Source organism: Pieris rapae, chromosome 10 (genome assembly GCF_905147795.1).
Source record: "Pieris rapae chromosome 10, ilPieRapa1.1, whole genome shotgun sequence".
NCBI classification, from domain to species: domain Eukaryota; kingdom Metazoa; phylum Arthropoda; class Insecta; order Lepidoptera; family Pieridae; genus Pieris; species Pieris rapae.
Genome location: NC_059518.1, coordinates 1,281,131 through 1,305,602, shown reverse-complemented (window position 1 = coordinate 1,305,602; position 24,472 = coordinate 1,281,131). Strand labels below are relative to the sequence as shown.

General features: G+C 35.5%; 1 protein-coding gene across 1 annotated transcript in view; it reads left to right on the top strand.

Annotated features, from left to right (window-relative positions):
- Positions 1-24,472, top strand: part of LOC110998034 — a 96,565-nt gene that overhangs the window by 48,816 nt on the left and 23,277 nt on the right. The window contains exons 7-15 of the mRNA XM_022266455.2: positions 789-957; positions 1,313-1,472; positions 1,683-2,427; positions 2,986-3,132; positions 4,542-4,742; positions 5,313-5,491; positions 6,038-6,184; positions 18,944-19,062; positions 20,340-20,518. Of these exons, the coding sequence (XP_022122147.2) occupies positions 789-957; positions 1,313-1,472; positions 1,683-2,427; positions 2,986-3,132; positions 4,542-4,742; positions 5,313-5,491; positions 6,038-6,184; positions 18,944-19,062; positions 20,340-20,518 (2,046 nt within the window). The remainder of the gene's footprint in view (positions 1-788; positions 958-1,312; positions 1,473-1,682; positions 2,428-2,985; positions 3,133-4,541; positions 4,743-5,312; positions 5,492-6,037; positions 6,185-18,943; positions 19,063-20,339; positions 20,519-24,472) is intronic.

Below are 24,472 nucleotides of genomic sequence, written 5' to 3'. Positions count from 1 at the left end.
AACCAATATTATAGTCGTAGAAGAATATAACGTTTCATTGATTATAACGGAAAAATCATCTTGAAAAGGAACGGTACACATTGTCTAGTGATATTTAAAATAATATTGTGAAAGGTGCTGTGTTTATTAGGTAGTTACAATGTCACACATATACCTAGAACTCACCATAAGCGTTAATACAACGAATGTTTAGTTTTGTATAATTTTTATCATGTAAGGGTTTTAAGCTTAAGAATGTAATCATGTTAAGTTTAGTCTAGCATCGACCACCACTTAACCAAACACTTGTATTATTTTTAATTTACTAATAAAGTTTATTATTTTAAAATACCGTCGCGATTTGACAAGATACATATATCACCAGACCAAACAATAACTCAAATTGTACATGTTATTGATATTTGTTGTTTGCAAATACAGAGAAATATTATTTTTGAAATTTACAATTGTTTTAAAAACATTTTATCAGTACAGATGGAATTTGTTTCAAAATTCACGTTATATTAATACGCGTGAACCAACAAACTTATTAACAACACAGTCTTAGTAGGGTTAGCTACAAAATGTTCCATATATTATTACCACATAGATAGAAAGTCCATTGGTGTACAGCCGGGGATCGAACCTACGGCCTCAGCTATGAGTGTCGCACGCTGAAGCCACTAGGGCCTAGGCCAACACTGCTATAAATATATAAGGTTCCATAAAATCTCCAGTTCGGATAAAGAGTACACAAACTTCATCATATTAACGAAAACTTTCAAGTTTATGTTTAAACTTTCTTACAGAGCTGCTTAACACGGGTAAACACGCAAAAGGTTTAATAGTTGCGCATAGAGAACTTTCCGCGTTGGAACCGGATGATAGTAAATTAACAATTATAGCACATTCTCGGTTAAAAGCTCTTCAAAAGAGGATTGAAGATGTTCTACCCGAGACTCATGTTATTTATCTCGAGTAAGTATTTTAGTTTTGTTAAGTTTTATGTGTTTTTTACTGTTTGAAAATACGATATGAACTTCTCTGCTTTCTAAAATTATTAATTTTGAAATCAGAGATATATTAAAACACATAATATATACAATTAATCGCTTAGTCAATTATACGGAGCTATTTTTTTTAATATTGTTTTTATTATGACGCATATTGTTAATAAGATTCATGTTTACAATAAATGTATTTTATAATATTTTAAAATATATTTTATAATATAATGTATAATAATCAAAATTTATTTAATTGATTGTAAATAAATTAGATAATAAAATAAATAAATTTTATATGTTTTAATGCTTATTTTGTATTTATATAGACCTTCATCAGCGGATTCTTCAAGAACTGATGGAGCATCAGACAGTGAAGAGAAATTAACTCCATTCAGGCAAAAGCTGCAGGATGCAGTTAGTGCCCTGATTGATGAAAGCCTTAGCACAGAACCCGATCAGGGAAAGGGGAGAAAAAAGACTGTTCAAGTAAGATTTCGTTCGCCTTAATAATACAACATCAAAGATATATAAATTGTTTAAGACAATAGATTAAAACATTTATGAAAGTTCCTAAATAACATATGATTTTTAAATCTAATTGTATTATTACTCTGACTTGTACTTTACAAGTACTTTTTTGTAGTTACTTTACCTTTTTAAAAATTTAACCTAATTTTATTAGTCTTTCCTTTTTAGGAAGTGTTTTTGGAACACATAACACATCTAAGGATATGTTTAGAACACCATCAGAAATATCAACTTACAGTGAAACACATAAAAGAAGTGGCTGAAAGCATACTAAACAATGCTAAAGAGAACTACGAAAATAAATCAAGGCACGCACCCGTACTTATACACGGACCAGATGCGTCTGGTAAAAGTACATTACTAACGCATTTATACTACAAATGCGAGGAGATATTCCCAAAACCAGTTCTAAGGATAATACGATTCTCAGCATCAACGCCAAGATCCGCATACAACTTAGAACTTTTGAGAGTTATGTGCCAACAAGTGTCTATTATTCTAAACATTCCAGAGGGTTACTTGCCGAAAGACGCAAGTTTTGACCCGTTGTACATAAACAATTGGTTCCAAGGTTTGCTCAAGCGTTGCGAGGAAATGGAAAATCAAATATTATTAATATTCATTGACAATGTACATAGAGTGAATCCACTGGAATGTGACATTGTAACCGGCCTGTCATGGCTTCCAATGTCCTTACCGAGAAACGTATTTTTAGTCTGCACTAGTGCAGTATCATTAGATCAATTGCAGCTAACTCCAGCTCAGAAGGAGAAATTCAAGGTGCAAAGCTGTTATTATATGCTGGAAACGATCGAGGATATGCCGGAAAATGATAGCTCTGGGGAGTATATTGATAGTGCCTTTGATAATCTAGAAGCTATGTTCGGAGCTAAAGCGTTTAGTAAACTGGCAGGTTAGTCTATACTTTAATGTTATTATGAAATTAATAAGCGAAGTTAGTATCCTTGTAGTTTATTTATATATCTTAAAAATGTTTTGGCTGAGAAATTGTAGTTTTTCTATTTATTGCGTTTTGCTATTCCACGTCCTAAAGAAAGAAGAAATGAGTGTACAAATTCTTAAAAAGCCGGCCACTCACGAACCTTCTGGCATATAGAGTGAACAAGGGCGTATATTACTTAACATCAGATGAGACTCTTGCCAATTTGCTTCCTGTTCTATAAAGAAAATCAAGATAGTGATATAAAGTATCGAGTATTTAAGTAATATCCATCTCCTGCTTCTCTTAGCTACCTTTCCACTAATTTTCATCCAAATCAGTTAAGCCGTTCTTGAGTTATAAATAGTGTAACTAGTACGACTTTTGTATATGATAAAAGAATTGTATATATCTCAATTTTTGTATAATATTTTGTATTTGTATCCCTGATTCCGCACTGGCTTATATTATTAATATTGTACTCGTAAACTATCAGTAGGAATTACCAAAGTTCATTTGTTTGTTTCGCAGGTTACATAACTTGTTCGGAGTTTGGTCTCACTGAGCTCGAGTTGTTGGAACTTTTGATGCCTACGAGTAACAGCGAGGCTGTTATTACACTCAAGGACGCGAACTTTAACTTTTCAACTTTGTGTGTCGCTAAATATATGATGTTGAGTAAGTATTCTTTCTTTCTCTAAAAAACAATCTTGTTACAAAATTATTTATTTTGTTCGTGTGCTATACATTAGATTTGACCTGCAATAATATTTTCTAATCTAAAATCACGTATTAATTTAGGTAACACAATGTACACTTATGAACTTCAATGAAGAAACTAAATGCTAAATGCTTCCAATTTTACATTTGTAAAGGCGTAGAACGGACGAGATTATGAATAAGTGTGCTTGATTAACTTGTTTTCAAGCGTAATATTAACTTGTCACGTAAGCTTAACCGGACCTGATATAATAATGTGGTGTCTTCGCAAAAAGTTTAGGCTTCCAGCTATCACTTTGTATCCAATAGTTAAGCATTCAATAAGTTAAAGACCGAGACGCTTTCACTGGCAACTGTTACCAAAACAATAAATCACGAGTACTCAGTTACTTCCGATAGCGACTTATATGATGATATTTTTATGAGATAGCGGTTACCAATCCCGACATTTTTGAACTCATGAACGTGGAGGTGATCTGATGTCGCCTTCAATCGGACAGTACTAAAAAAAACCATGTGGAACTGAAAGTTACAGAGTCCCAAGGTCTAAAGCATAAACACAACCTGGATGGGTACCTGATGATGTTCAGACAAGACCAACAATAATCCTAATCCAGGTGTTCTAACACCTCTCGCTTTCATCCGATAAATCAATCTACTTGGATAATTTTAGACAAGAACACAGTGTTAATTAATTTTTTAAAATAAATATTGGGAAATAATATTATTGATACAAACAGGATTAAAATGTTATTCAATCATACGAAATGAAATGAAATTTCGAAATTGAACGTATTTTCAATTATTTTATTTTCCAATTGAACGAGTTATGTTCCGTTGTGTTAAGTCGAATGTATTGGGATTTTCATTTGTACTATTGTGCTTTTCATGGCTGGGAAATAGCCATGAAAAGCATGCGAAAAATAAATGTCTATAAATAATATGTTCTTGTAAGTTTATAATGGCGTTGAAAGTTATGCTGTGAGCACTTCTATAGGAACTTAGGACCTACCAATATTACCTACTATAAAAATGTTTTGTCATTCCTGAATTATTTTATAATAATAATTACTCTTTAATCAAACAGTTGAAATTATTTTTTTTCCATTATTCGATCAGGAACTAGGAAATTTAGCACCATTGGGGACACTATTTAAAATAAAACATATAATATACTTTTGGAAAGTTTTAAAAATTTTTTTTTTGCGTAAAAATAATATGATGATATTATTACACTATATTGTCTAGCTGTAAAAACAAATAAATAGCGTTGAAGGCTGTGTGAGTTAGTTTTTTATAATTGGATTTATGCAAATGCCCCCTTGATTAGTCATAATCAACCCTTCATAATAAGTTTCTGTCTTTAGAATCGTTAATCAGCGAAAATGTGGTATCCGGCCGCAGTACATGGCGTTGGCGAGCCGCTTCCGCAAGTGCAAGAGCGAGACGGCGATATGTACGAGTCCAAAGTGCACTAAGGGATGCACATTCAGACTTAGCTGCCTTGCACTTTGCAAGCTTTCTGAGTGACCCTGATGATACAGACACATCAGAAACGCAGGAACCCGGTTAGTCTATTTTTATTATTATTATGTACTTATTTAAACACACTAGCAGATTTGATGAAACCATCCATATTTATAAAAGAGTTCAATGAGGTTGCACTAATTACACTTTCCGGAAGCCTATACCATTCAACCACTACTCGGTTTGGAAGAAAGTTCTCTAGGGAATTGAGTTTTAAAGAACTAACCCTCAAATGTATATGAATGTGCTATGAACATTATATATATTTTAAGTATACACAAATTAATTTTAATGCTCTTCTTAAAAGGTATGTCCCTTATATCACGGGGTAAACTTTATAACAGAAATTATTTTAGTTAAAATCTGACAAACTGATCTATTTTTGTCCATAAAGGTGTAAGTCTTTAGCTATAGCAAAACCAAATAATAGTTTGGACTTATAAGAACTAAATTAAACTGACGGAATTTGCTGAAACGACTTTGGCTGAACAACTAAATACTACTAGGAATAGATGTGAATCTATTTCACAGCTTTTCCTCTTTTTTAGACTCTTTCCTTAGTTCTGAACAAACTTGAACCCTATTGACGATAAACATTGCCATTGCCACAGGTTGTGTGGAGGATGATGACGCGCTCCTGGACTCCACTCCATTCCATTCAGCTAGTCGTACTGCGGCGGCTTTTACTCAGCGTCACGTGGAGGAATCATGGCTGCATCTTCTTTTAGCTGGAGACTTTACGAAACTTAAGGATTTGACTGTCTGCAACTTTGACTTTTTACTAGCGGCGGTAAGTTTAAGAAGGTCTATTGTATACTTTAAAGTCAACATGTAAAATCGATAACTACGAGCAGTGTAGGCTCCAGCATATAACTCTCATCCCGGAGGTACAAGGTTCGAACCCCGGCTGGGCATGAATGAACTTTCTTTCCATGTGCGCATTTTACATTCGCTCGAACGGTGTAGGCAACATCGTGAATCCGGCTTGCCTTAGTTACGAACAGTGTGTGTCAGGCACATGCGGCTGACCACCTGTCTGTGTTAATTATTTGCTATTATTATTATTATCTTTATTCTTACATATTTCATTGTATATTCGCGAATGCTTGGAGGACCCATGCGACTTCTTCAACTTAAAGAAACTCCTCTTTAGTTGTGCGCTGCGATATTGTGGGCTACTCGATTGTGTGCGATGAGCCTTTTAAACTTTTCATGTCATTTTCACACGTGTATTTCATTTCTATAATATATTTTCATAAGTATCTGATAGTGTTTAGTATAATGTTTTGAGAGCAAAATGAATAAAATATATATATTATATTGTATTTTTCCCCAGGTGCAAACAGTAACAATATCATACCTTCGTTGCATATTGGAACACGTGAGATGTTACATACTGGACCGTGATGTGGAGTTGGTGTATGGAGCTGTTAGAAAGGCCAGCGACATACTAACGAGGGACCCTATGCAGTTGGGAGCACAGGTGAGTAATTTATTGTAGGCACTCTCTAAGCTGGGCTAATCGCACGTCACGCGATTTGACAGCTCTCAGTTTGACAGTTTACTAACGAGACACTTTCTTTTATTTCGAGATTAAACAGTTAAAAGGGAAAAATTAAAACACATGAAAAAATGTTGGTTAATCTCAAAATCTAGAAAATGACATGTAATTGAAACAATTGTAGTACAATGTTGTGTTAGCGCAGAGTGAATGTGACTTTAATTTAGCGTATAATGTATAAATAAACTTAAGAAAAATAAAATAATAATATAATTACTCGAAATCTTATGTCAAAATTTAATTTACAAATCCCAAAAAATATTTTTCTTAACAATAACTAATGGAATGGTAGCTGGTCTGTTTGATATATACATGTCGAATGAAAAATCTTTTAACGTATCCAAGTTATATTTTCAAAAACTGTTTTTTACTTTTCCTAAAACAGAAACTGTAGCCGCATGTTTAGTTGGCCCCGAGGCTCACAACACAACACAAACAAGGGTACAATCAAAGGGATTTCAAAATGTTTCTTGTTTCTATTGTTTACTTTGGCACAAACTTATACGGCTCATTTCGATATTGCGAAGTTAGGAACAGATTGTTCCTCAAAGATCCTTCCGTCTGTGAAACATTTTTTGTTTAAACATAGTAGCAATATCACATCGAATTGGCGCACATATATACGACTTATCTATCTTTCTTTAAATTCATACTGTACGTTGGTAACACTGAAAATGTTTGGAACTGGCCAGTTAGAAACATGCTAATGATTTTTTTTTCAATTTCAATTTTAGAACTCTTTGGGAACCTGATAAAGGATATTGCATTCCTTTGTCATCTGTTTTTGTGGATTGGCGGCAAATGTATCTTGTCTCACGTGAAAATGAACCGAACGCGAGTCAGTCAATGATTTATTAGGACGTTGTGGGCTTACTCAAAGCTATGATAGGCTGCAATTAGCATTTCTTAATGAAGCCCTACCTCGTGCCAGTATTTACAATCTTTTTAACGAGTTAAAGCATGAACGTAGCAATCTGAATCTCGCGAGCCAAATGCCTCGGCTGGTGTGGACGTGTCTCAGACGCGCGTTTGCACGACCCGAGCATGATTCGGCCCCGAGCCATCTGATGTCGGTAAACTTGACGCGCTCAAAGGTGCCTCAGTGAGCGCTGTGCGCTAGGTACGCGGCTATAGTCGCGGACTTATGATGGCTCAGCCTGCCTCGCGAGGCGGCCACGTGTAAATTGAACAAAACTACTGAGGGTACCGCGGGAGCCATCGCTAGGCTGCCGCGCGAGTTTGTGCGCTAGGTGGGTACGCGGCTATTGATGATCGGCGTAAGGGCCGTCATTTTATCGTAGGTGGTTTTGCACTTCTAGCGCTCACCTTAGGTAGTTGCACTCCATTTTATTTAATAATTATAATTGTACTATATTTCTACAACATCGAAGTGTTAATAAAAACAAAATAACTTAATACTGAACGATGGTCTACTAAATAAAATATAGTTACGTACATTAAATTAGTTCCAGACGCCTTACGTAAATTATATCCAGTGTATCGCAGAGGATCCAATCATAATATTAATAGAGTGCAATCGGTTGTACTCTAAGCAAATAACCGTGAAACAAAGATTATCTAGACCAGTAGTTGGCCAAAATAATTATTAATAATCTACGTACACAAAATAGGTGGGTCCGAGATTAATAGTTTTCTCGACTCTACGCCAGTGAACGACCTATTTGTGAAGATTATTATATTATTCTATGATTAAAAATATACATAGAAACGAGTGATTGATAGCAAAACCTTTATGTTAATTTTATAAAAAAAACATTAAAAATGATAATAATATTATAATTTCTTGGAATCATAAAACATGAAACATTATGTAATTGTCACAGCTGCTTACAGGCACCAAACAAAATACTAATTAAAAGTTTTTACATTCTTCTTCTTCCGCCGGAGGCTTTAAGTTAAGTTTTAATTTGTTATCCCTAACTGTTATGTAGACATCTCCAGAATTGTGGTGAGGCGAACCTCTCACCAAATTTTTACAAAAGTATAGTAATAGTGCTTCATGTCATATATATCATTGCACCGCGTTTAATTAACCACTGAGTAAGCAGAAAAGGTCAAAGAACTTTTAAAAGTTTTTTCTAAATCGGCGTTGCTTACTTATTTCAATATTTATCATATGGCTTAAGTGTTATTGATTGGTTAGCCAATCACCACCGTCGACACTCGCAGATATACTAAGGGCCGCACGGTATAATACGTTTAATTCGTGTTCGTTTGATAACACCCGTGCGGTAACCTAAGTAACCTCGGTGCGGCTTTGTATACCGGTGGGGTTTGACTACGTACTCGTTTGTCAAGACGGCTCGACGTAACGCTGGTACCGCCTCGACCCACGCACCCCTGCTAGTGCGTAATTGTAGATGTTGTCTTGAAATGAAACTGCGGCTTGTTCTTGTTTCTTGCTTCGCCGATTATTCTTGGATCACAGCTCGTTGTCACGGGATAGAGGAAAGAGCCCGAGTCTCTACGCGCGTCTGCACCGTGTCACGTCTGAACCGAGACTGCGCGTGTGCACCGTGTCAAGTCTGAACCGCGACTGCCTCGAGACTCGCCCGCGCCGAGCTTAAGTACTCCACGAGTATACCGCGACGAGAGCTACGCTTATATACATTTGCGCCGGTATACCGCGTCGAGAGCTGTGACCCTTTTATTCGGCGAAGTATTCTATTTATTTATTTAATACATTTACATTCATAACATATTTCTCACCTAAATCTGTATACATATTTTGTCTTACTTATAACTCTTAACACTCGCACTTAATTTCTATTTATAGAGTTACAATTTTCAAACCTAACTTATAATATATTTATATTTCTATTTATGAGTCGCCAACATTCTCCCCCTCGTGCGAAGCACCGTCGTTCCTGCACGGCGACTCTGCAGGCACCAAGATCAGGATCCTCGACGATGGTCTTCGTAACACTCCCCCTTTGGTTGCGACGTCCACGATTCTGGTTATTCCGTCGGGCCCGGGGTATGTAGTTTCGATGATTCCCCTCGGCCAAGTGCATCGTGGTAGCGTTCGTTTTACGATAAAAACCACGTCGCCTGGTTGCAGCTGCTCGCCTTTCTGTAGTCTAGTCGTTTTCCTGGGCAGTAGTTTGGGCAAGTACTCCCGTAGCAATCTCTTCCGAAAGTGATCAGAGAGTCGATGGACGGACTTCAAATCTTTTCTGCCCACCAGCTTTGCATCAGGAAAATGTAGTATGCGCGCAGCTCCACTGGATCGTCCAATGAGAATGTAGTTTGGTTTTAGCGTCTCCTTTTTCGAATTCTCAGCTAGGTTCGTGATTGGTGAATTGTCTATGTGTTCTGTCCCCAACAAGGTTGCTTGCATTTCAAGTCTCGGCGTAGATATTGATTTCTGAGACTTTACTCTCGACTTGGCATCAACGAGGTTTTCTAAGTATTCTCCATTACCTCCAGTTGCGGCTGCATACGCTGTCTCACTCGCGTCTGCGACAGTATGCAGCTCCCCCTCAGTGCAGAATAGTGACATACATCGCGGCAGCCGATTATCTTTTATTCTACCGATATGCTCTAAGTAGCTTTTCCGAGCTTCGGTGTCGTCTTCAACGATCACTCTTTTGTTCGACGTCCATCCTCGTAACTCAAAGTGCGCTTTCATGTGGATCAAGTTCACTGGCTGTATAACTCGTTGGTAATCGTCGACACAGTGAAAACTTTGCAAATAGTCATCCATATAGCGATATTGCTCTATTGCTTGCGCTGCTTCTGGATATTTATGTACGAACGCCTTTGCATTTCTGTTTTTTATATAAATCGTGGCACAAGGTGACGCAGCTCCTACAATCACTGATAACATTCTGTTATCCTTCACTAGCGCTTTCTTGTCTTTTTGCCATAGGAACCTGAGACTATTTCTGTCTTCTTCACATATTTTCACCCGGAGAAACATTTCTTTTTTATCGGCCGCTATCGATACGAGTCCTTGGCGTACTCGCAGTAACACTCCTAATATTGACTGTAGACCGGTTCTGAAGTCCGGTCCGGACAGCAGAATGTCGTTGAGGCTCACTCTGTTGTGATTGGCTGCACCATCGAAGACAATTCTTAGCTTTTTCTTCACTGGAAAGTGAGGCAGGTACCACTTTTTGTTCGATGTGCAGTCGGCTGTTACTTCTTCAGCGTAGTTGCTTTTCAACAGATCTATTTGCGTGCTATATTCATTTTTAAACTTAGCGTCCTCACGCAGTTCTTTTTCTATTCCTTGAAATCTGTTGAAGGCCGCTGAGAAATTGTTTGTAAGTTGTACGTCTTTCCTTTTCCACAACAGTTCGACCTCGGATCTGTCATCTTCCAATTGTTGACTATTTCTTTTCAATATCTCTAGTGCTTGCTGTTCTATATTCATTGACGGCTTCTTCGGCTGAACTCCTAAAGACTCAATATTAAAGTGTTCCCTCACCAGCTGATCTATTTTATCTTCTACGACGCTTGCGTGTGCACATGTGTTTACGTAATTGATCGGAGACACGCCGTTGCTATCGTAGCCATGGATAACCCATCCTAACTTTGTTCTTGATGCCACCGGCTGCCCTGGCTTTCCGCGTCGTATCTGTAACGAGACAATATATTCCCAATTGTCTTGGCCAATGAGCAGCTTCGGCGCTTCAGCTTCGTAGCACACGTCTTGCAGTAAACCCCGCAAGTGCTGACACTTTTTAAGTCGGGTTTTATCGACGAGTTGTGGGGTTAATTTCAGCTCTTTGATAGTCCTTGCCCGCTTAAGTGTGCTCTTCTTGCATTGTCTTATCCCTTTTACTTTGATGTCTACAATCATTGAGTCGTGACTTTTCATTTGCCCGCCGCCGATAGTTTCTATATTTAAGGTTTCGCGAGGACCCTTAATACCGATGCTAGCAGCCACATTTTCGTCGAGCAGTGTCACCGTTGAGCCTTCATCTAGCAGCGCCAGTACTTGTTTGCTCCCAGTCGGTCCGTAGATCTCCACCTTAAGCATCTTTAAAATAGCTTTCGGAGTACTAATTGTATGGACCGTCGCTGTCTCGGTCGCTGCCTCTTCATGACACCGTTCGCTCTCCGATGTCACATGTAATAAGCTGTGATGCCATCTTCGACATAACTTGCACGGTGGTCTTCGGCATGTTTCTTTCCGATGCTTTCCGACGAGGCACTTGAAGCAAACCTTAAGCCTCTTAACCGTTTCCCATCGATCGTTGACTGCCGCATTTAGAAATCTTTGGCAGTCTTTGAGCTTATGGTTGCCTTGACAAACTGGGCACTTGATTTCTTCTGGTCTACTCTTTTCAGCAATATTAAAAGTAGCCTGTTTCACCGGTCTTCTTATCGTTGCGCTCGGTTGTACACTTTTGCTCTCTTCAAGTACCGCAAATGCGCCGCATTTATCCGCTTCTAAATTGAGGAAGTCGCTTATTGTTTGAATATCTGAGAACGATTCCTCTTCCCTCGCAGCCGTGTAGTCGTACCATCTGAACCTCAGAATCGCAGGCATCTTCTCTATGATAATTTTCATGATTTCCGGTGAGCACAGGTATTGCGGTTTCTTCAATCCTTTTATGGCGGCCACACTGTTGTTTATTTGGCTTGCAAAAACGCATATGTCGCTGGGATTTTCTGTCGTTCTGTGAAGCGCTTTTAATTTCTCAAGTTCGGCTAACACCAATGCGTCGGGTCTACCAAATCTTCGGCGTAAAGCGTTAATAACTTCTGCTGGTTTCGCTTCTGAGTACAAGAGGCTCTTAATACTCTCTCTCGCCGTACCTTTAATTGCTTTACGTAGTCGCGCCATGTTCTGAATGTCCGAGAACATTGGAGATGTATCTTCGTATACGACCCTGAACGCTGTCCATTCGGAGCTGTCCCCTTCAAATATTGGCAGCTCTTGAATGTATTTCGGTTGCGGCATTGCATGGTTTGTCATAACTTCCTTTATAGCGTCGGCAATTGCTCGAATGTCGCTCTTTGTTTCTATTTCTTCTGACTTTTGTTCCGATGAGCGCATCCAATTTGCTACCTTTTCTTCATGGTCATCGTTGACGTTTTCTATAACGGAGTCGCCCTCTTCCGTTTCTGCTTCTAATCGTAATCTGGCCAGGCGTGCTGCTGCCTGCGCTTCCCGCAGTTCGCAGCGAGCCAACTCTTCTCTGGCCTCGGCTAGTCTTCTTGAGCTGGCTTTTGATACGGTTCTCGATGCGGCCCGCCGGGTATAACCCGCTGGTGTCAGAGTCAATGCTTGCTCTGAGTGGCTGGCTGCGCTCGTCGACGTGGACTGCTCGATCGTTTTCTCTTCGCCTGTGGTCCGAACTTCGGACCTAGTGGCGGAGGTAACAGTCAACGTCGATTCCCCTCGCTGCATCCCATTCTGTGATCTTGTGATTGGCATTTTCTTCTCGCAATAATCACTTCTTGATGACTACCGTTGCAGGATCCGGCTCGAAGGACCACTATTGATTGGGGTGCCAATCACCCACCACGACACTCGCAGATATACTCAGGCCCGCACGGTATAATACGTTTAATCGTGTTCGTTTGATAACACCCGTGCGGTAACCTAAGTAACCTCGGTGCGGCTTTGTATACCGGTGGGGTTTGACTACGTACTCGTTTGTCAAGACGGCTCGACGTAACGCTGGTACCGCCTCGACCCACGCACCCCTGCTAGTGCGTAATTGTAGATGTTGTCTTGAAATGAAACTGCGGCTTGTTCTTGTTTCTTGCTTCGCCGATTATTCTTGGATCACAGCTCGTTGTCACGGGATAGAGGAAAGAGGCCGAGTCTCTACGCGCGTCTGCACCGTGTCACGTCTGAACCGAGACTGCGCGTGTGCACCGTGTCAAGTCTGAACCGCGACTGCCCGTGTGCACCGTGTCAAGTCTGAACCGCGACTGCCCGTGTGCACCGTGTCAAGTCTGAACCGCGACTGCCTCGAGACTCGCCCGCGCCGAGCTTAAGTACTCCACGAGTATACCGCGACGAGAGCTACGCTTATATACATTTGCGCCGGTATACCGCGTCGAGAGCTGTGACCCTTTTATTCGGCGAAGTATTCTATTTATTTATTTAATACATTTACATTCATAACATATTTCTCACCTAAATCTGTATACATATTTTGTCTTACTTATAACTCTTAACACTCGCACTTAATTTCTATTTATAGAGTTACAATTTTCAAACCTAACTTATAATATATTTATATTTCTATTTATGAGTCGCCAACAAGTGTCAATTACGTATTATATGTTAACATACTCGATTGAAACTTTATTGAGTAATTTAAACGACTTGGTGGCAGTTGAGTTTGGAAATTTAATTGATTAAAACTTTGTAGTTAAACTGCGTCAATCAAAGTATCCAAACTAATTTGATTAAAGATTTCATCAAAAACTTCTTCTGAAATTAATTTTAAACATTTCGGTATTATAAAGTGATATTAATGTAACGCCTCAAAGACTTTTAGTGTTTTCTAATTATTTTGGTTGTTTTGAATAAAACCTAACACAGTTTTTAGTTTGATAAAGTAATCGTTATTCCTGTATAAGCCGTCTGTCTCGTAGACATTTTTTATTGTAAACTTATTAATATTATAGTGTCTTTACACATTGAATGCCTATACAATGGATACAAAGTAATAGCCGGAAAACAACACTTTTTATGGCGAATTTTAATAAAGTAAATATGAATGTTTGTAAATATGTATGAATGTATAATGATAAATGGCTGAATCGAAAAGCTACTTGCCTATTCGATTGAAAGTTGATCATGAAACAGATTTAGACACCTAAGGGCTAAAGAGCCATTTAATTATTTATTTATTTATTGAAGTTTAATATTGTACTCGTGTAAACTAAAATAATATTACTGTGAAATGTATACATTTAATTGAGCTAAATGGTCGACCCTTATCTATTTGTTCTGGAGCTTAATGGGATCTTATCGGATTTAATCGTGCTTAGAAGTAAATGGTCCTATTTTTAATTAAATTAGCTGTCAACGAATAAGTTATAGATAGCACTGGATACAACGTGAATTTGTAGATGGAAATATAACATTTCCTACGTTTATTTCATTGGTAATTTCTAAGGAAAATCGATCAGTCTTTCGTGCCTGACTTAAAAATATTTTAAGGATGTCATTACAACAAACTTTTTTACAAACAAAATATTAAAATATAAAATTATAAAGTTATATCTCATTAGTAAGACATTTCTATTTGTACCAAGTTCATACATTTTACAGTGTTTCATGGTTACACATATAGGGTCAGTTTCACAATTTCCGAATTAGTTCCAAATAAGCTATTTATTACTTATTGGGAAGATAAACTGCTATTGTTGCCTTTCACGACTGTCAAATAGCGCGATTCGTCATGAAAAGTAAAGTTTCTTATTCTGAACTCTTAACTTCCGAATAAATTATGTGTTGCATACCTATTTGGTACTTTACCCATACATTGTGAAATCTAATTTTTAAATAAAGAGTTTTGGCATCTCAATCACCAATGGTGTTTTTCATAACTGACATATAAAAACTACATTTTTGTTTCATTAGGATAATTTCAAACAAAATATCGTTTAAGACGAATAAATCAATATTACTTTTTGATTATTGACACGATTATTTCAAAAGTGACCAAAAGTGACAAGCATTGTATGTAGGTAATCGATTTAAAATCAAGATTGATTAAAATTGATACAGATTTCAGTCAATTTAACTAAGCGTTAATTCAATTAAAGGGAACATAAATAAACCACGGTGTACTGCGTTCCGTGAAAGCCTCCTTCATTTCCGCTGTCGCCGCCAGTTCCGCCGGCCGACATGTTTACCCATTTGTTATCTGCTGTCCAGATGTCACCTAATAAATATTTTTCTCTTGAAATAAAAGCAATACTAGAAACATTTTGAAAAAGTGTATTGTTTCGCATTTGCTGACTATGCCTTAATTTTTTATTTATGACAAAAGGGTTGTGTCAACATTCATATATTGCCAGTCCCCGCTAGGGAGTCCCTGTGTTGTGTGTGTGTATTCCTTCAACTAAGCATTTATATAACTCATATTACTCAGCCTGTACGTAATAATTTCGACTGTTTTACTTGGAGGAACCATAACGCAATGTTGATTATAATAAAAGAAATAATCAGAAAAGCACAACATTTTTAAATAACTATTAGTTTTATTTTCCTATTAATCAATTTTTAATTATTGTTTTTACTAAATAGATAAACATTATAAAGGTAAATAAAGAATTATCTATAAACTTTAACATTTAAGTATCAGTTTAGCTATATCGATGAAAGTGCCATAAAATATAACGCGGGTGGAACATCCATAAACATTGCCGTTTCCATTATAAATTCAATTTTGTAAGAAGCGTCGGGTTGCCTTTAAACGAAATTACCACATAGCTCACTGTCCGTATCGTACAATGCTTATTTATAACTTAGGTACTGTGAACTACGTTCATATGTTTTCACCAATTTTCATAAAGAGTTATACTCTTTGTGATTATGCTTGATTCTTGGTTTGGTGAGGGATGAATAGTTTTAGCTTGGTATGTAGAACACAAGAACAGTGTTGGCCTAGTGGCTCCAGCGTGCGACTCATACCTGAGGTCGGAGGTTCGATCCCCGGCTGTGCACCAATGGACTTAACCTAATTGCCTTTTAGATTTAAAAATTGATCATGAAACAGATTTAGAAATCTGAGGCCAGGACCTAAAGAGGTTGTAGTGCCACTGATTTATTTATTTATTGATACTTGGCATATATTTTCAGTTTAACCCAACTACATCACCTAATACATAAAAATATATCTAATAACTAACCTTAAAATTTAATTATTAAAAATTATTATAAAAAGGAGTCCCTTTAGGCAAGGTTCCGAAGATACTAGCAGCGTTGCCCCTTTGAATAGCTAGACTAATTCTTTGTGCGAGGTAGTTGCCAGCTCTTCGATCTCCTGTGATGTCGACTAACCTTTTTGATAATTCCTTAAAAAGCTTTATTTATTTATGTAGAACACACTTCCCGCGTCATGTGGAACCGCCTGGTGTGTGACGATTTCCACCATCATTCCACAAAATATGGTTCATACTAAGGAAACATTCAAATAATAAAAGTCAAGACTTATTTAGCTTCAAGCTTCATTGTATTATAAAAATATAGCCAGGGAATACTTCAATGACTTAATACTCTAGTGAAAACCTCAGTAATTTACCGGGTAGACTAGATAATCTATGCAACAAGTTGAAGTCATTATTCAGATGTGGGTCGTGTCTCCGACATGGCTCCGATAGTGTCTTGTGAACGTCATCTCTGTAAACTGAGGATCTTTGAACGTAATTCTCATAGTCAAGTTATTATATTAGAAAGTTATGGCTGGTGAATCCATTCTTATACATTTCCTAGTAACGTGGAGATGTTGCACTAAGTTACAGCTTTTATTTGGCGAGAGAGTTTAATGTAAACGAAAAACTTCTTAGAAATATTAGTTGAGATGTAATTATTATTTGCCTTTATGAATTTTGTATATGCAAAGTAATTTCTTAGTACCTATCTCAATATATAAAGAATACGTCACGTTGTCCGCTATGGACTCCTAAACTACTAAACGGAATTCAATCAAATTTGCACACCGTGTGCTAATCTAACTTAAGAAAGGATAGCTTACATATATATTATATAATTCTACTATACGTGTGTATGTCACTGAACTCTTAAACGGCTGGGCCAATTTGAAAGTTTTTTTTTGTAAGCGTTTGGTCGGAGCCCTATATGGCTTAGATTCACAAATGAGCCCGGCAGATGGCGCTGCAGTCGGTACTTTCATACTTTGAGTAATATCCTAATCGCTTGAAATATCATGCAGGTCAACGTCCTCTGGTCCGCTAGTAAAATAATACATTTTTGCTGTCACAGGTCTTTGACTTTCTAGGGAGGCCTCAATCTGAACTCTTTTATGTAGCTAAATAAAATATGTTTTCCTTTTCATAGTACTAAAACGTTTGTATTTTTTTATTACGTAATTTTATTTTTCCTAATTAATTCATTTTATATGATCCAAAACAATGTGTATAAAATTATACAAGAAAATATGACATAACAAATTTTACACACATACACATCAAAGTTATTAGGATCTCTTAAGCTAGCAAGGATTTAAATTGAAATTTGATTGAATGAGCAACAACATAATAAAATCAATTCTTACTAAAAAGTAATAAAATTATGTTTGTTTAGTGCGTATTTTTTGTTCATTTGTTGTGCATGCTTATCCATGTAGGATCACCTGTTAAGATAGCACTGTGATTTTTTAATAAATAAATATTTTATGGCAAAAATATATAACTGTAGAAATAATCAAATATATATGCCGGGAGCAGTGTATTGTCATTAAATAAAAAAAATTTAATTCATAAAAATATGGTATTATATTTTTATTACTCTGTTTAGGAATGAATTGTCAGTTATAAAATTCATGTAATTTTAATCATAATCTTAATGAAAAATGTTTTCCCTTTAATAAGGTGGCCTCGGTATTCCCTCTGGGCCTTCACCGCTTGTTTACTCTGCGGTTGAAGGCAAATGGTTTGATTTCTAAGCGCCCTCATTATAAATTGACGATATTTTACGACCCCAATACCGTTCAAATTTATTCGGTCCATTAACAATGTGCAGTTTGTTGGTAATTCAATATACAATCAAGATTTGAGTATGAATCTTATTTTGTAAAATAAGATTTTTTTTTTGTTGACGACTCATTATCACTGCGCTTATGAATAAATAAATGAAACAAATGTGTTTAATATGGAATATAAGATGTGTAGACAGAGGATGTAGGCCGAGAGAAAAAGCCGGTGTAAAAAAACTCTTTAAAAAAGCAAATCATCAAACAACACTTATTGTTTTGCTTACTTTTGACACAGCTTTTCTTGAATATTCATATTCACTTAACATTTCTTAAATTTATAATAAATGGCATAGATAAAAGAGCCTTTAGGTTTTTAATCTTTCCCAAAAAATAATTACTAACTTTAATACGCGGAAATTGCAGCCTGCGTTTGTTCCGAGTATTAACATTTTGCATATGTTCTATTCCAGTAAACTTATGATTATTTTTGTAACTTTTTGTGTTAACACGAATTATATTTTCATACCCATTGGACTTAAAACGTAATATTTTAATTTTATTTATTTATGGTTTATTTTTCTGTTGGATCCGAATTTCGTCTTGACAAGGTATTTGCGTGCCGCACGAACATAACTTGGGGTAACTGCGCCAAACAAAATACAAAACTTTAAGATATATAGAATGAGTTGATATTGGGTCCTCCTTTTTTTTAATCATAAGAAAGAAGAAAGAAGAAAGAAATAACTTTATTAGACACAAAAAACATTAATGTTTCTATATAGTAGAGTGCACTGGCCCCCACACTAGGATTCCCTGTGTTGTGGGCAGCCAGTCTCTTCCTTTTACATCTAAACGTTACTTAATTAATTAATTTTACTTAACAAATTTATACCTATACTATTTTTGTACGATAAGAATGTTTTCTGTATCAGTATAAGAATTTTTTGTTTTATTTTTTTAAATAACACAATTATAAGATCTTTATTAATAGAATATTTACTTATATAAAAATTTGTTTTAGATAATAGCTTGGTTGAGACCATCTGTAGCTCGACGTGGAGTACTGGCGACGTTGGTGACGGCCGCCATGGCCTGGTGTGATGGGTACGACAAACCACTGCTTGTTCCGCTAAATGGGTGGTAAGACATACTATTGAATATTAAAATCTATATTTAGACAGAGACCTAGGTAATCATACTGCCTGAACCAGCACTACGGTAAATTTTGTGTCTGTTGTTTAATTGTCTGTCGATAAAACTGTTACCTATATTCAATATATTGTATATTTTCTTTATCGTTTTGTCATTTTGAAAAAAATAAACCTTAGTTTATCTTATGGCCTAATAATTAATTACTACTACATAAATTGAGGAATTTTAAGATTTAATCCTGTGTTATAAAAAAAATCCTAAAAAATTAAAATGGATAGTTGAAATTATAAATTTTCGATTATTAATCGTGTGATGTGTGCTAAGTGTTGATGTACAGGCTTCAGCATGTGACATCCCTATGGTCGTGGGTTCGATTCCCGGCTGTGCACCTTTCTATATGCGTACTATATGCGCTTTAACAGTGAAGAAAACTGAGGAATGTCTTAGGCCCAAAAATTACCTTACTTGCCTTCTTTTGTTTCTTCAAAAGATACATAATGTGAGGTCTCGACTTAATAATATTGTGATGCCACTGAATTAGCTGTAATCTAAATATTATATGCATAGGACACGAAAAAATGATTATTTCCAGTTCCCACGCAATGATTTATTGGCTTTACTTTAATTAAAGCCTCTACCCCATGCGTTATTGTGGGGTTGTTCAAACATATAAATAAAACATACAAGATGGCGAAACGAGTTTCCTAAAAGCTTTAATTTGACGAAAAGTCAACGTTTTTCCACGTTTATGGGCGGTTTGTATGAAACCCCATTATCCAATTACGTCGGAAAAATTACATTAGCAAATGAAATACAAATCACAAGGGATTGCCGAGTTGAATTTCAATGGAACCCTGACATTTTGCCAGTATTAAGTTACTTTAATATAAAAGTATGGTATATATTTATTGTTTACATTTAAAAAATGTAGTAAATTTAAATAAAATATGGCTATTTAGTTACTGTCATTTGAGTTCCGAAAGACAGACATTCCAATTTTTTATTTATTATGACATACATCTTATAATCTATTTAAGTAATATATAATATAAAAATAGTTTAAAAAGTGTTCCTGGCAATTTTGTTTTAAATTTACGAACAAATCCCAATTATAGGATTGGCAAATTTAAATGTTTAAGAAATATTTGTCTATTGAGATATTGACTCTCTTATTCTCTTACTCTCAATAATAAATTGGCCGAGTGAATGTTTCATAAAATTCTACTTACGATTTTAGATTTATAAAAAATATTTTTGGGTCACAGGTTACATCCACCCATTGCATCAACAGTACGAGTGATGTCTGTGGGTGGTTCAACACCAGGTGCAGGCGCACGCTTACTTCAACTAGCGCCATCTGGACAACATTTAGTGTTGGCACCATCTGCGGGTGACCCGCAACTTTGGCATGTCATGTCAAATTCTAAAGTACACACATTCAAAGGTGAGACAGATTTTTACCACTGTCAATCTTGTTGCTGCGTCCTGTCTACCGTCTTTTTTCTCTGTTCGAACAACACACGGAGAAAGAAACCCAGAAACTGTTTTTATACCGAATACGAATTGTGTCAGACACCGATGGCCGATCACTTGCTTAAAAATAAATAAATTGCATAATAAAAAAAATATATTTTAAACAGCAGTGTTAGCCTAGTGGCTTCGACTATTGGCGTGGTCTGGCTCGTGGGTTCGATCCTCGGCTGGGCATTAATGGACTTTCTTTCTATGGGCGCATTTAAAAGCAAAGATGCATACAAAGAAAGAAAAAACAGTGAGGGAAAATATCCCAAAAATTCGTCAGCGTATGTCAGGCACAGCCAATCCCCTACTTGCCTATTATTTTGACATATAAATAAAACAGTTATGGAAAACTGAGGATCTAAAAAGGTTGTGACATCACCGATTAATTTTATTTATTTTTTAAAATGAAGATATTTTATTTATATTTTAAAATCATACGATTAGCTTAGCTAAAAACAATATACAGAACTTTAAAATCTACGTAAACATCTAATAAAACCGTTTATTTATCTTAAAATCTTTGAAAAGTATTGAATACTGTGTTTGCATAACCAGACGTCTTCAACGTAGTTCGTTCCGCTAATGGAACTGGGCTTCAACAAACATCTTCATGAAAATAATCTATAATTATGATAGTAGCATTATCTATAGATAATATGACTTGGTTAGTTTATTTCGTGATGATTATCATAACTGTAAGAGAATCCAATTATGAATGTGTCATATTGAAAATTATCGATTCCGGTTTTTAAACGGAAATTGGTTTTTACGAACTCCGTTTTAGGTTTGATTCCAGATAATTGTAGTCTAAGGAACAAAACACTTCTTCATTAGTATGAATTTAATTGATAGTATATTACCAAAAATAGGGCTATTTTCACATTAATATCGGCTGAGAGAGTGAGCTCTTATTAAGAAGTGGGCTATATTATTTGCTTAAGAATGCTTTAGAGTATTTCGCTGTCCACTGATCCCAAGTTGTAATATGGCTTAAACACTTATTAATTAAGGTAATTTTCAATATTTTTATAACTCGAAATGCTATCACATTTCCTTCAATGTTGTTGGGAGCTTATAAGAAAAATAAAAACTTGTATTTAGTTTATTTAAAAGTTCTGTATAATGCTTTTAACTGCGCCAATCGTATCTGTGGATGATATAAATCTTCCTTTTAAACATTAGGGATTTATAAAAGTGATATATATATATATATATATATATATATATTGGTAGCAATATAGCAAAATACGAATAAACAATTTGTATTTTCGTCTGAATGCTTAAAAATAAATACAATTGAAAAAATATACCATTTTTATTCCATTATGTCTATCAAAATAATACAAAAGGAAAAATGCGAAGAAAAATAAAATCTGTCAAGTTACGATGTCTCGGATTTGTTACAGCTATCAGAGTTTCCTATGTGTTTTCCGACATCCTATTTTTACTAAGAGCGATTGAATGATTTTTATTCAAACTAGAATGAACAACAAAAATATTATTATTAACATTCTTATATCGCCTATAGTGTACGGATTTGAAATAACAACCTTAGTGGGTTTAAATACTAGTAAATGATATTAGTAGCATATTTCCGAATTAAAGGAAAGACCAATGCGTGTATTACTTATAAATAAAGGTAATTTTTAAACTAAATTCCTGTGTAAATGTTCCGTTTAAAACCACAAATCGTAGATGACTGGCGTTAAAAAGGTTCTATTTGGAAAAAATACTTATTTAGAGTGTATAGCTTGCCAGCCAGTGGACTGTGAAATTTGTATTTAAATGTATATGTCATAAATGTAGCAAACTGCATTATATAAATACATGGTGTGACCTTAGAATCTAATCATCCTACGAATCCCTAGATATAGCCGAATATAAATAATCAATGTTCAAGTGAAATCTTCAACATCACGAAATCTTCCAAAAATCTTTTTGTAAGTGTATGTTTTTTTATGTGTATAAGTGAATCTAAAATAATACTTTTAAGTTCTTTTCAAAGCACTCGACTCAAATATAACAACTTTTTCATACGTTAATTAACAGAGGGTTGAAAATATTTCCTACCCGCACAACCTCAATGCCAATATTACGGTCAAACTTTTTCTCAAGTTACAATTTTATAATTATGCCCAAATCCCTCGCCCTAAAGTTTAATCAAAGAGTAATTATAAAGGAGTATAAATCTCTGTTACAATAGCACTGAATTTAGGAAAATTTTTGCTCATTTATCAAATCCTACTTACGCGTAATTACCGAGGTTTCATTAGACAGTTTATATTTAAGGGGAAGCATACACAATGTAGACGCACTAAAATGGGCTGCGATGACTCGGATTTAGGGCGCCCCGTTTGCCCCCCTATGCTAAAAATGGGTAACTCGTAATCGATCTTTATATGCATACAAAAGATACCCGAAAATTAATGAAACCAATGCAAAGTTATGTCAGTTAATGTTAATTTTTTTAATATATATGTGTTTGTCAAGATTTTTTCTATACTTCGTTAAATTAATGAAATCAGATAATATACGCTATTAATCAGGCAATGCGCGACATTAACGCTGACAAGCAATATCTTTCAGGCAACAGGTGAAAAAATTAGAAGGGTCAAGTGTATAGTGTATAGCTAACTTAACAAAAATCTAAAATAAAAAAAATCAAGTTCATGATCACATTTATACGTTTACTAGCTGATTTGGCAAAGGTTGTTTTGCCATGTATACCATTTCTAGGAATCATTTTGTGATTTCAACAAAAAATACTACAATATTTTTTTTACATTACTAAAAAATGTTGCCAAAAAACATTGAGGGGTGGAAACTTAGGTGGACCAAAGATTTTGTCAGATTCGCGGAGCTAACCGATATGCACACAAACTTACTCGAAAATCGGTCGAGCCATTGCGGAGGAGTTTAACTACAAAGACCGTGACACGAGAATTCTATATACTAGATTTCAAATCAAACATCAAATAATCTATTGCATATATTTATATGCTTCATATATTAAAACCATTTATTTTGAAATAGGTCATGTAGATTTGTCCGGCATTGCAATATAAAATTCACTACGAAATACCTGAAATATTATCAAAGAAATATTCTTCAAATTTCTCGAAGCTTCCTCTTAAGGGTGAAGGAATGTGAGGTTTAGCGGCGACGTTATTTGCTAAGGGTTAATCCAAGATTTCACACGGTTCACATATACACAGTAAATTAATATAGTCTCTCTATAAAGTTTGTTCATTTGCGCTTTCGGTAGTTAAGCTGTGTGAGTGGTTAAGCCTAACAACAAGGTTAAGGTTAAGGTTAACAAACTGAGGTTTTCTTGTTTCTGTAGTAATGTAAAATAAAATATTAACTTAAAATTTTAAGAATGAGATTTAGATTTTAAATAGTTATTGTAAATAGAGAGAATAGAACGTGCCTATTTCAACCGAAAGCGTGGGTTCGAATCACGACCAGCATCAAAGCATCTTCTATTTCTACAGAAAAGATGAAGTAATCATATCCAAGACTCCATCGATGGCATAATAAGAAAAATAATATCATGAAACAGAAATCTAAAGCAAAGACCAAGTGATTAACAAAATCAATGTCATTTAGTACTGTCACTATTTATAATAGTTTTAATTCACCAATCAATATCTAGTTTTGAAACGTTGTAATATTACTTAATTAATTTTTAACCTGACAAAACTAAAATACATATTTTGAATTTGAACCATTTATCAAGCGAGTTTAACAGTTTTTTATTAAAAACTAAAGCTTCTACTGTACATCATCAGTAACAAGCCAGTGAAATTTTAATTTAAAAAATACCATAATTTGCTTTACATATAAATACAGTTTTTTCAATTCGTCATTATTTTCA